At 42.0% G+C, this 13059-nt stretch overlaps 1 protein-coding gene across 7 annotated transcripts in view; it reads left to right on the top strand.

The window, feature by feature from the left end:
• Positions 1 to 13059, top strand: part of TENM1 (teneurin transmembrane protein 1) — a 794330-nt gene that overhangs the window by 766038 nt on the left and 15233 nt on the right. For all 7 annotated transcript variants that reach the window (XM_032329990.1, XM_032329993.1, XM_032329991.1 and 4 more), the window contains one exon: positions 12534 to 12830. In XM_032329990.1, the coding sequence (XP_032185881.1) occupies positions 12534 to 12830 (297 nt within the window). The remainder of the gene's footprint in view (positions 1 to 12533; positions 12831 to 13059) is intronic.

Here is a 13059-nt window from a genome sequence, read left to right as displayed (position 1 = left end):
GTGAAATGAAAATATCACACTAGAGCAAATGGCTTAACAACCTCATGGATTCACCATAGAATAATTGTATCAAATAAATGATCTCTTAGTGCCTTCCCCAGTTTATAGCCTCAATAAAACATTATGAACCATATCATATACAATGTACCTTTGGGTTTTCCCATTCTTTAGGATAACCCATCCTGTACTACATGAGTTTGGGATTTTCCACTTTCTAAGCTTACCCACCATTTTCTTTTTCCAGGTACACAGATAATGGAGAAATTCCAAACTATAAGTTACACCTCATATCCCAAAGTGCTCTTAATGTTGAAAAACTAATGGCCATAAAACATTTGGGGGATCTTTACTATAAGAAGTGAAGTGTTATTTAGTTAATTCTATTTATAATTGACCCATTTCTGGGGCGCCTGGATGGATCAGTTGATTGGGCAACTGCCTTCAGCCTGGGTCATGATCCTGGAGTCCTGGGATCGAGTCCCACATCAGTCTCCCTGCTCAGGTGGGAGTCTGTGTCTCCCTCTGACTCTCTCCCCTCTCCTGCTCTCTCTCTCTATCTCATTCTCTCTCTCTTTCTCTCAAATAAATAAATAAATAAAAATACACAAAGAAAAAACAAAATTTTAAAAAACAATTGACCCAGTTCCCTTCCTGTGGTATAGTTGAGCAGATTTGTGAAACCGGTTATAAAGGCAACAAATTCAGGACCTTCTCTTCTATGTGACTTCCAGGGTACTTCCTGAGGTCCTCCGACAGAATGGAGCCCCTCCTCAGCTGAGGGGTGTTACCATGCATGTCCCTAGAAACCTAACAGCAATCCTCGACATGTTTAGTACCTCTGAGTTAACAAAATGCTTTCACAGCCAGGATTTTATTTGATCACCACAACCATCAATTGTTGTTATTCCCAACTTACAGATAAGGAGACTAAGGCCCAGAGAGGTTAAGTGATTTGCCCAAAGTCAAACAGCTATTAAGGATCAGAGTCAGCCCTCAAATGCAGGTCTTCACGGAGCGCAGCACTCTTTCCACTACATGATGCTGTGCTGCCTTGATCCTTAAAATAATTAATCTATAAATCATTGCCCCACTCAGTGGAGCCACCTTGGCAAGGCCTGACTCCTCATTTCAATGCTGACAAAAAGAGACAAATAATCGACTCTAATGTACTGGCAAGTGTGGGTGGAGCAGGACAACTGGCTGGCCTCCGGGCAGAGAAAGCGGGGAAGAGGCCAGAGAAGGGCAGCTGTTTAACTGGCTGATTCTTACCTTCTCTCCCCATCCTTATGCACTTTGTTTACACTGATGCCTCAGTTTCCCCAGATTAGGCAAGTCCGATTTTTTTTTTAAGATTTTATTTATTTATCAGAGGGGGGGCAGAGAGCGAGCACAGGCAGACAGAATGGCAGGCAGAGGCAGAGGGAGAAGCAGGCTCCCTGCTGAGCAAGGAGCCCGATGTGGGACTCAATCCCAGGACGCTGGGATCATGACCTGAGCCGAAGGCAGCCGCTTAACCAACTGAGCCACCCAGGCGTCCCGGCAAGTCCGATTTAATGGAGGGATATGCTCCCCTGACGTAGGTGTGAACCTGGTTTTGACAAGGCAAAATCCTCTTTCCCCGCTGAGTTTACTATTGCAGAGACGGTGCCCCTTCATTTCTGGTAGCTTTTCAAGGGGCAAGCAGATAGCGTTACGAGATGTAACTTTCTCTCTTCCTGGGCCTGACAGGGACCCATTTGTAGCATACATATAAAGAATAAGCCTCTCCGATGCCCTCCAGTACCTCAAGGCCTCGGACTGAATCATTTATTTCTCCTGGTGGAGCAGCCATTCCAGAGCAAGGGCAGGTAGGGGTACCAGGGCTCTTGAGACAGAATCCCGGGTCCAGAGAGTCCCATAACATAGAAACCCCTGCTGTACCATAGGAAATAGGACTCCTCTTTGAAAAACCAAAGGTGTGATTGGGATTTTTAAACGTGCTTGAGCATCAGGTCATAAAACACTAATTGTTCAGGCACAAAATGACAGATCCCTTTAAAGGCCCATTGGGTAAGATGATGGGCTTTCCAAAAAGCTACCTATCACATCGACCCTAGACCTTCTAGCTCGAAGAAAACGCAGAGAAGGATAGACTTCTCTTGGAGATCAAGCAACAAGCGTTGCTCTTCTCCGATGACTGGTGAGGGTTTTGCACACAAAGTCAGGGTCCCCTTCAAGGTGAGCAAGGCAGACTGCTGAAAAACATGATATTCTGCTCAGCCTGGGAAGTTACCTCTGGGCTGTCCTTCACCAGCTCCATTAAGTGAAATAAATCACACCAACATCCTGAGATTTCCTTTATTTTAAAAATCCATTTCCCCCCAACCTGAGGTGTGTCTGAATCATCTTCCTTGCCAAGTACTTTTACATCCATTCTGTGTATCTGTGTCTGCTGCTTAAGCCTGTCCCCATAAATGCATTTCCCCGGACAATGGCGAAATTAGAGATTAGATCACAGTGGAAGCCATTGGGAAAGAATTGGACATTCACCCACAGCAAACCAGTTTAGGAACTTCACCCAGCTTGCACCTTGCCACCTCCACGGATAATAAAACCATTCTAGGAGACATAACCCAGCACTGGATCCCAGAGTTTTTCATAAGATTTCACAGACTGAGATGTGAGGTTACAGCAAAACCCTTGCCCTACAGCCTCCTTTATGAAAAGAAAAAAAAAAAATCCAGGAAGCTTAGCACTTCAAACCAAAGTCATAAAATCAAGTAAGATGATTATGTGTTTACAAGCAAAATGAAACAAAGACTAATCTAAAACCTCACAATTGATTTCTGTCCCCTCTCCACTCAAAGATAACTGAGAACGGGGTAGATTGGTTTTTCAGCGCAACATGTTTATACGTGCTCTGAGCTCTGAAAGGCCAAACAAGCCCAGATACAGCACAGAGTCCCAGGCTGACAAATGATGGCGAATTTGGGAGGCAGCCAAAAGGGTTCCAGCATCTCCCTACATTCTCAGAAAATGCCTTTGCTGACAGGGCACTCAGCTGCGGGCTGCTGGGAGTTGGAGTTCACATCTGCTTCACGCTATTTTAACTTCTTTCTCCCCAGGTTTGGCTGGAGGGAATTATTTTGTGAAAACTTAGATAAGGAGGCTGCTTGCAGATAGATGAATCTATTTAAAAAATATATCTGTGGTTCTCAGCCCCAGATAACCGTGGGTCTACCTCTAAGGAGTCACCGGGAGACAGGAGATTTCAGGCATCCAGGCAAGTGGGCAGAGTTGGTTTTTTGGGGTCAGGAGATTCTTGGAATCATAGAAGCTACTCTATTTGTTAATCATGAGTCAACTCCACTAAGATAACTAGAAAGACAGTATGATTTCACATACTATTCCACATGCATATAAACATTAATGATGTGGTATAAAAAATTTCAAGTGTCTGTTGTTACGGTTACACAAACAAATTCACCAACAGGAAAGTATTTCAACAAGAGCAAATTAATATAACGCAAAAAGCATCCAAGGTAAATGATATGGCAGAAGTCAGGTGAGGAGAATGAACAAGATTTTGAGGAAGAACCTATAATCTTGCACCACTTTTCCCGTCTATGAAATGAGGGATGTGGGCTGTGCAATCTCTATCATTAGTAGCATTTTCACAACGGATCATGATTACAGCAGCTAACATTCACTGAGTTCTTACTATGCGTAATGCCATATGTGAACTCATTTAGTACTCATTACACTTTATCAGCTGGCTTCTATTGTTATCATTCTCATTTTAAAGATTAAGAGAGAGTCATAGAGACAGGGCACCTGGGTGGCTCAGTCAGTTAAGCGTCCAATGCTTGGTTTCAGCTCCGGTCAGGATCTCAGGGTTGTGAGATTGAGCCCATGTCAAGCCCCACACTGGACTCAGCTCTAGGCACGAAGCCTGCTTAAGATTCTCTCTCTCGGGGCACCTGGGTGGCTCAGTGGGTTAAGGCCTCTGCCTTCAGCTCAGGTCATGATCCCAGAATCGTGGGATCGAGCCCCACATCGGGCTCTCTGCTCAGCGGGGAGCCTGCTTCCCTTCCTCTCTCTGCCTGCCTCTCTGCCTACTTGTGGTCTCTGTCAAATAAATAAATAAAATATTTAAAAAAAAAAGATTCTCTCTCTCCTTCTCCCTCTGCAACCTCCTCTCAAGAAAGAAAGAAAGAGGAAGGAAGGGAGGAAGAAAGAAAGGGAGAAAGAATGGAAGGAAAGAAGGAAGGAAGGAAGGAGGAGGCACAGAGAGGTCACACACAGCTAGTGTGTGGTGAGAGCACAATTTGAACCCAGTCAGGTCAACTCAATAGCCCATGTCCCAAAATCCCTACGGGCAGTAAGATTTTGTGGGCTGACAAGGTAAGGAGAATGTCTTGGCAGTAAAAAAAAAAAAATAGAAGTAGAAGGAAATTCCCGATGGGGTAGTAGCAGCTGATGCTAACATGAAATACACGCCCTGTTCATTTATTGGCAAATCTGTGAAATAAAGGAAGCCTGAATCAACCTAATAATTATCAATAAAAAATAAAACCTGTAGCATCGTACAGGTTTCTAAAAATTGATTGAATTTTTGATTTCTAAAAATCAAGTACTAATTACCTTAAAACCATTGAGTGTAGAGTAGCGGGTACTAATTTAAAATCAACTGGTACTTTTCTATCCATTCTCATAAATTCATGGAAATTACAGCACATCTCCCAAACTGTGAGGTTATTATTTGGCCCATCTCACTTACTCACCTTCTGACTTCTTCAGCAAAGTTAACAGGTTAATCCAGTTGCACTGTGAGCTGAAATGCTAGAGAGCATCCTTGAAAACTCAGCTTTCTCTTCTCTGTAGAAGAAATCATGGGGCACCTGGGTGGCTCAGTCAGTTAGGTGGCCAGCTCTTGATTTCAGCTCAGGTCATCATCTCAGGGTCCTGAGATGGAGCCCTGAGTTAGCCTCTATGCTTAGCAGGGAGTCTGCTTGAGGATTTTTTTCTCTCTCTCTGCACCCCCCACCAGGCTCATGCTCAAGCACTCTTTCTGTGTCTAAAATAAATAAATAAATCTTTTAAAAAAAGAAATCAACTGCCATAATCATACTTTACTTAGAGCTCAACACATTTTGTGTATGTGTTTTTATGGATATAATTATATATTTATATAATATAATAATAAGATATATAAATATATTCAGTTGAACCATAGTAAATTGCCCTTTTTGTAGGCCAAAAACAGCCAAATATCAGCAAGCAACTTAATATATTTTTATCCTACTAATTGAATGAGTATTGAATTGGAAGAGTTGAAAGGACTTTCTCTTAAGCAATTAAAACACAAATTCCTAGGAAGGAGAGAGAAAGGCTCTGAGTGGAGACAAAGGGCCCTTTTCTTTGGAGATTCCGCCCATACCTACCCTTTCAGAGCACTTTGATTTCTGCTAGAAACACAACCCGTGGCTCCTTAGGGCACTTGCTTCCCTCTTCCTTTTCTAGTTCAGGTATGATCAAAAAGCAAACCTTTCTCCTTACTTCTCCTTAGCAAAGCTGAAAAAAAAAATAGAAGGGAAACCAAAGGATGAATTAAAGCATAGATACTTCCTCCCCCATGAAAAATTTTTACCAAGTCCAGCTTTCTGATTGCAACATACGTATGAATCATCAGTTACCCAACTCAGAGGTCCCGTTCAACGTGCAACCTGTCCGAAGAGACCCCTTTTAACTTGGGGCTATTACCAAATTTCACCCATTTCTAGAGCCCCTCTTTTTTCCAGCACGAGAACTGGTGTAGACTATTTGGAGGAAGAGTGTGTTGAGGGCAAAAAACAGTTTCCTTCTACCCTTCTAAGTTCTTTGGCTGGTGTAATAATTAAACCGACATAAAACAGATTAAGAGGAGAAAAACAGCATAAGTTTAACAACATGTATACCTCGTATGTAACACGAGAGACCCAGGAAAACTGAGTAGATCCCCAAATAGCTAAAGCCAATACCTTAAGTAACATCTCCAGTTAAAGACAAAAGATGTTGGAGATGGGGAGTCAGTTACAGCAAGTTACCAGGAAAGTGACAATAAACAAAGATGCAGTTGTTGTGCTGTTTTAAATCCTCACCTCCTAGTTGCTAAAAGTTTCTACAGATTTCGCGATTCCCCACTTTCGGGTACAGAGAGACACCCTTACAAATGGAAATTCCCTTATAAATGCAAATGGGCAACTTCACAGTTTTTCAAGAGCTTCTCCTGTGGCTGTTTCTTAAAAATAATCAACCTCAAATAATCCTTATGTCAAAGAAGCATATTTGGGGGTGGAAAATTCTGCTCCCATGCAAGTGGAAATAAAGATGGATGGCCCACACTTAGGTCAAAGGAGTTATGAATGTGAAGCTTTCCCAGCCTTGCTTATGACCCCAACAATCACAGGCAATGAGCTTCTCACACGTAGTTTCCGCAGGAGAGTAAGGGGGACACTGTTGCATCTTTTACTCCTTCACTGCCTTTTAGCTCTTAGCCGAATTTTATAGTAACTTCTCTTTTGGGTTCCTTGACCCGATGCCAATGTGGGAGGTGGAGTTTCCCACACCAAAAAGCCATCCTTGGGACACCAGCTGGCTGTCCTGCAATTCAGTTACAATTCAGAATTGTCCTCCAATTCCCGCACTATTTACCAAGAAACAGCATCCGATTCTGTGGGTTAAGGGTTCAGTCCTACAAAACTGCCTCCTGCCCATGACTTCAGAAACCAGTCACCAAGTCCAAGTCGGTACCAGGGCCTGATGGACTGGCTATAAATCAGAGGTTCCCACAACCCTTTTGTTGGATTTGATTAATTTGCTATAGCAGCCCACAGAATTGAGGAATATTTTGTCTACAGGATTACCAATTTTTTTTTAAAGATTTTTTATTTATTTGACAGAGAGAGAGAAATCACAAGTAGGCAGAGAGGCAGGCAGAGAAAGGAGGAAGAAGGCTCCCCGCGGAGCAGAGAGCCCATCATGGGGCTCGATCCCAGGACCCTGGGATCATGCCCTGAGCTGAAGGCAGAGGCTTTAACCCACTGAGCCACCCAGGTGCCCCAGGATTACCAATTTATTACAAAAGGATGTAACTCAAGAAGAACCGGATGCAAGTGATGTAAAAGGCCGGGTTTGGGGAAAACATGTGGAGCTTCCATGCTCTCAGGATGCGCCACTCTCCGAGCATCTCCACTTGTTCACCAACCCCGAAGCTCTCCAGCCTGTCCTTTGGGTTTTTCATTACTTAGGAATGATGGATTAAATCTTTGACCATTGGCAATTGATTCAACCTCCAGCCACTCGGTCCTTCTCCAGAGGTTTGGAGGGAGATACTAAAAGTTCTAAGCTCTAATCATGTGGTCGGTTTCCCTGGCAACCAGCCCCCATTCTTTGGTTACTTGAGGGCCCTCCAAAGGTTGCCTCATTAACATAACAAAAGGCAGCTTGATCTATCTTATCACAGGAGATTCCAAGGGTTTTTGGAGCTCTGTGCCGGAACAGGGTCCAAGACCAAATACATAGCCCTTATAAATCACAATATCACACCTTACAAACCTTTGAAAACATTTTTCAGCAATATCTGAATTTCAGAGTACATTATTCAGAAAAAGAGAAGCATGGTCGCCGACGAATTGACAAGCAGAGAGAGAACATTAGACATGTCGTCCTCTGCTCTTTGTACCACTTAACAGTGATCCCTGCTTGTGTAACTATAATGACTTTATTAAGAAATGTGTTCTCGAGTAGTAAACTTAATCTATCAGACAAATAAAACCACAGATTTAGTTGAACTGGAAATCACTTGTTACTTTGGCTCTTTAACTATCATTATAACATAAATTGTAACAGTTACAACCATCTCTGGGAGTACATGGATATTTTACAGCTGTTGTAAATGAGCGTTATTACAGTTGGAGATATGTGGCTATAAAACCACAGGAAAGGTAGTTGAAGACAGAGCACCTGGTTACGTATAGGTTTCCAAGCCCTGCGTATCCAAAGACAGAAAATATGTGCTTCACTATCGCTTTTTAGGTAATAACAGCAGGTTACTGTATCTTTACGCACTACAACACTGCACACATTGGCTACAGATGGTTTAAAGAGTCATGATTCCCAATCTGTGTATGTCTCTATTCCCCGAATTAAAACTACCCCTGAGACTAACAGCATTTCCTTTCAAATAATTTAAGTATCTAATCTGTAGTCTTCTGCAAAGAATTCGTGGTGTGGAACATTTGATACATCATTTTTTTTTTTTTTGCAGAAGCTCAAAATTAAGGGCAAATATTATTAGCTAGCTGGTGAAGAAACTGAGCCAAAAGAGATTTTTTTTTTAAAGGAAAGTGCCATACCCCGTAGAAAAAAATGAAGAAAAACCTCATGAGCAGACAATTCATAGGAGACATACACGTCACCAATAGACATTAAAAAAGGTTCAACCTCAAGTTTCTGGGTGGTTCAGTGGGTTAAGCCTCTGCCTTTGACTCGGGTCATGATTTCGGGCTCCTGGGATCCAGCCCAGCATCGGACTCTCTGCTCAGCGGGGAGCCTGCTTCTCCCTCTCTGCCTGCCTCACTGCCTATTGCGATCTCTCTCTGTCAAATAAATAAAATCTTTAAAAAAAAAAAAAACACTGCATTACAAAAAAAAAAAAAAAAAAGGTTCAACCTCACTAGTTATCAAACAAATGCAAATTTAAACCACACTACTGTGGTAATTTCCCACTCTCCTATTGAGAAAAGTTTACTAACAATGCTAATACTTACCTGATGCTGTTAAAGAAGGAATTAGATGGATTTCCCCTCCACGCACTAGTTAAGGGGAGTATAAATTTGTAGAAGCTTTGTGCACTATAAACTAATGACTCATGTTGAATCAGGGGCCTTTGATATGTTCTTATCACTTCACCCAGTAATTTCACTTCTTGAGTTCTCTATTAAGGAAATATTTATTTACAAATATGTTCAACAAAATATGAAATATGAAAAAAAAATGGAAACTAAAAACTCTAAATTCCAACAATAGGAGAAAGAATAAATAATTATCATGTAAGAAGATACTAGGCAACCATGAAAATCCACATTTTAAGCATATTTAATAATACAAGGAATGTTTGAGATAAAACGTTAGCTTAACAGGAGGACATAGAGGTTTTAAGTACAATCCTCGTATTTTTGGAATGTATGAACAGATTGTGCATAAAAGAGGGATGAATGGGGTGCCTGGGCGGCTCAGTGGGTTAAGCCGCTGCCTTCGGCTCAGGTCATGATCTCAGGGTCCTGGGATCGAGTCCCGTATCGGGCTCTCTGCTCAGCAGGGAGTCTGCTTCCTCCTCTCTCTCTCTCTGCCTGCCTCTCTGCCTACTTGTGATTTCTCTCTGTCAAATAAATAAATAAAAATATTTAAAAAAAAAAAAGAGGGATGAATGGAACGCGGCCAAGTATTAACAGTGATTAACATTGGAGAGTGAGATTCCAGGTAATTATTTCTTTTTATATTCCTTTATTTTCCAATTTTCCTGCGATGAGAAAACATCACTCTTGTGCTGGAGAGTGGTGTTTGAAGAAACTATTTTGAAAACCACAGTGAGCAAGGGAAGACTGGACTTTGAAATAAGAATGCGGGCTTTACAGTTGTAGGAGTGGAAAACTTTTCCCATCTTCCTTTCTAGGCTCTTTGGTTGGTCTAATAAAATTTATGTGAGACAGATTCGTGAGAGAAAAACAAATTTAATTTTGTACTTATGAAGGCTCCACAAAAACACGAGAGGTTCAAAGACAGTCAAGGCAGTTTGAGGCTCCTTATACCATCCTGAACTAAGGCATGGGAGAGGGGCCTGGGGCTTCAAAGGGGAGGAGGGTACTTCACAGGACAAGAATAAGAGCAGATGTTTGGTAATTAGATGTTTGTTCTGCCATACAGATAGGTCATTCAGGTACAAAGAAATCTCAGGTAATAGCGCTCTTCCTGACCCAGGCCCCCTATCTAAATGCTTTCAGATGGTTAAGGAAGACGTGAAAGATTTTTGGGTCTTGACTGACCTCAGCTCACAATAATACACACGCCAAAGTGGCATGTTATGAGTGGCATATCCTGCTCCCGTTCACAGTTATCTGGCTACTAAGATAAAAAATTCTGTCTGGATCTTATATGTGGAATCATTTAAAAAAAAAAAAAAACAACTCAGGTACAGAGAACAGGTTGGTGTTTGTGGGGCGGGGGGTGGGGGGCAATGAGGGAAATAGGTGATGGTGGTCAAAAGTGTAAACTTTCAGTTATGAAATAAAGAAGTCCTGGGGGGGACACCCGGGTAGCTTGGTCGGTTAATGCCTTCAGCTCAGGTCATGATCCCAGGGTGCTGGGATGGAGTCCCATGTTGGGCTCCTTGCTCAGCAGGGAGCCTGGTTCCCCCTCTGCCTGCTGCTCCCCCTGCTTGTACTCTCTCCCTCCTACTCTCTGGCAAGTAAATAAATGAAATCTTAAAAAAAAAAAAAAAGATTATTCAGAAGCCCTGGGGATATAATGGGCAGCATGGTGACTATAGTTAATAATGCTATATCATATTTTTGAAAGTTACTGAGAGAGTAGGTATTTTTTTAAGATTTTATTTATTTATTTGAGAGAGAGAGTATTAGAAGGATGAAGGGCAGAGGGAGAAGCAGACTCCCCGCTGTGCAGGGAGCCAGCCATGGGACTCCGGGATCACGACCTGAGCTGAAGGCAAACACTTAACCAACTGAGCCACCCAGGTGCCACTGAGAAAGTAGTTCTCATCACAAGTTAAAAGTTCTCATCACAAGAAAACAAATTGTAACATGTGTGCTGATGGATGTTAACGAGACTTACTGTGGTGATCATTTCACAATATATACAGATATTGAATCTTTGTGCTGTACACCTGAAACTAATATAATGTTGTATGTCAATTTTATCTCAGTTTAAAAAAATAAAAATTTTTCAATAAAAAATTTTTAAAAAGCTGTTTTTGTACCAAGATTTTAAAATTGAACTCTTGAGACCCCTAGAGGTTTCATGATTGGGTTTCAGAGCCCCCTGGAGGTTTTATTTATAGTGTACGTGTATGTGTTTATGTGCATTTTTCTGGGGACACAGTATGTAGCTTTAAGATATTTAAAAGGATCCTTGAGGGGTGCCTGGGTGGCTCAGTGGGTTAAAGCCTCTGCCTTTGGCTTGGGTCATGATCCCATGGTCCTGGGATCAAGCCCCACATCGGGCTCTCTGCTCCGCAGAGAGCCTGTTTCCTTCTCTCTCTCTCTGCCTGCCTCTCTGCCTACTTGTGATCTCTGTCTGTCAAATAAATAAATAAATAAATCTTTTTTAAAAAATTAAAAGGATCCTTGACCACAGAAATAAAATGATCATAAAGTTTAGCTGAGTATCGAGTGAATCAGTTTAGTTCAACTATGATGAATGTAGTCAACGCCTAATGTTGATTTTTTTCTCCCTTCCTCATTAGCCAAATATTTAACATTCTGTTCTGGATCCTGTTGACAATTTCTACAGATATAGATCTAGTACCCCAAACTATAATCACCTTGGAATCTGACACATGGACCCACTGAAAAGCCTAACCCAAATGAGAAAAGTAATCATCGTATTTTTAAAATAACAATTACCAGTATTATTTTTACATTTCACCAGGTTCCTGTATATGTAATCTTACTTAATTCTTAGCACAACTCTGTGGTATGAAGTGATAATATCACTCCCATTTCACAGTTAAGAAAACTAAGCCCCGCATAAAAGAAATGACGGGTGCACAGACAAGCAGCTAATGAAACGGCTCCTGACTCCCAGGTTACTGCTGTTGACCCATTTCAAAGTCTCTGGTTTTTTGTTTGAAGGAGAACACCTAAAATATGCCTTTTGGGCATAAAAATTATTTTAGGATGATTTTTTTCCCCCCTTAGAGTGAGTGCACATTTGTGTGCATGCGCAGTTCCAGGGTGGTGGGGCAGAGGTGGAGAGAGAACAGCCAAGCTCTACGCTCAGGGCCTGGAGCTCCACTAGGAGCTTGATCCCACCTGCTCTAGATTATGATCGCAAGATCATGACCTGAGTCAAAGCCCAAAGTGAGCCTCTTAGCCGACTGAGCCACACAGGCACCCTTGGACTGATTTTAAGAAACAGCAAACAAACAGAAGCTCTGAAAACTGAGTAAAAGTTTACCCTTGTGTAAGAGACGTCTATGTTTGCAAGGGAAAGCTCCACTTGCAAGGGTGTCTTCCTCTCTGTACCAGAAAAGGGAGGATTCCTGGCTCTTAGTCTCTGGAAACTCTTTATCAGTGGAAAAGGCGAGGACCTAAATCTGCATAAAAGCATACCTGCTTCACTGTGCTCTGCCTGAAAAACCTGCCCTTCCCCACCCCCAACATCTTCTTTTGTCTTTAGCTCCAGGTGGATTTAAGTGGCGGACTTCAGGATTGTGAATGCACTTGATGCGAGGAAACAAAACAGCGCTAAAAATGTGTCTCGTATCTGTTTTGTAGGCCCATAACCGAAACCTGCTCTCCATAGATTTTGATCATATAACTCGCACGGGAAAGATCTACGATGACCACCGGAAATTCACCCTTCGAATTCTTTATGACCAGACTGGACGACCTATTCTGTGGTCTCCTGTAAGCAGATATAATGAAGTGAACATCACATATTCACCTTCGGGATTGGTGACGTTTATTCAGAGAGGGACGTGGAATGAAAAAATGGAATATGACCAGAGTGGAAAAATAATTTCGAGAACTTGGGCTGATGGCAAAATCTGGAGCTATACCTACTTAGAAAAGGTAAGTATGTTGGGAAAATAAACTAGTTTTGAGTTTCTGAATAAGAACACTGAAAATGGCCCTCAATTACCAATCATGATGAAGAGACCTACAGGAGTCTATTCTGGCTGTTCTGCTCTGTAGAAGTAAAAACAACAACAAAATGTACCTATAAGGATAAGCAGCTTTTCTGTTAAAAACGTCCCCCAACCCCACACTCCGCCAGGTACTCTTGCAAACTGAAGCCAGG

Source organism: Mustela erminea, chromosome X, assembly GCF_009829155.1.
Source record: "Mustela erminea isolate mMusErm1 chromosome X, mMusErm1.Pri, whole genome shotgun sequence".
Taxonomy (NCBI): domain Eukaryota; kingdom Metazoa; phylum Chordata; class Mammalia; order Carnivora; family Mustelidae; genus Mustela; species Mustela erminea.
Note: the sequence above shows the minus strand (reverse complement) of the source record. Positions and strands in the feature narration are given on the sequence as shown.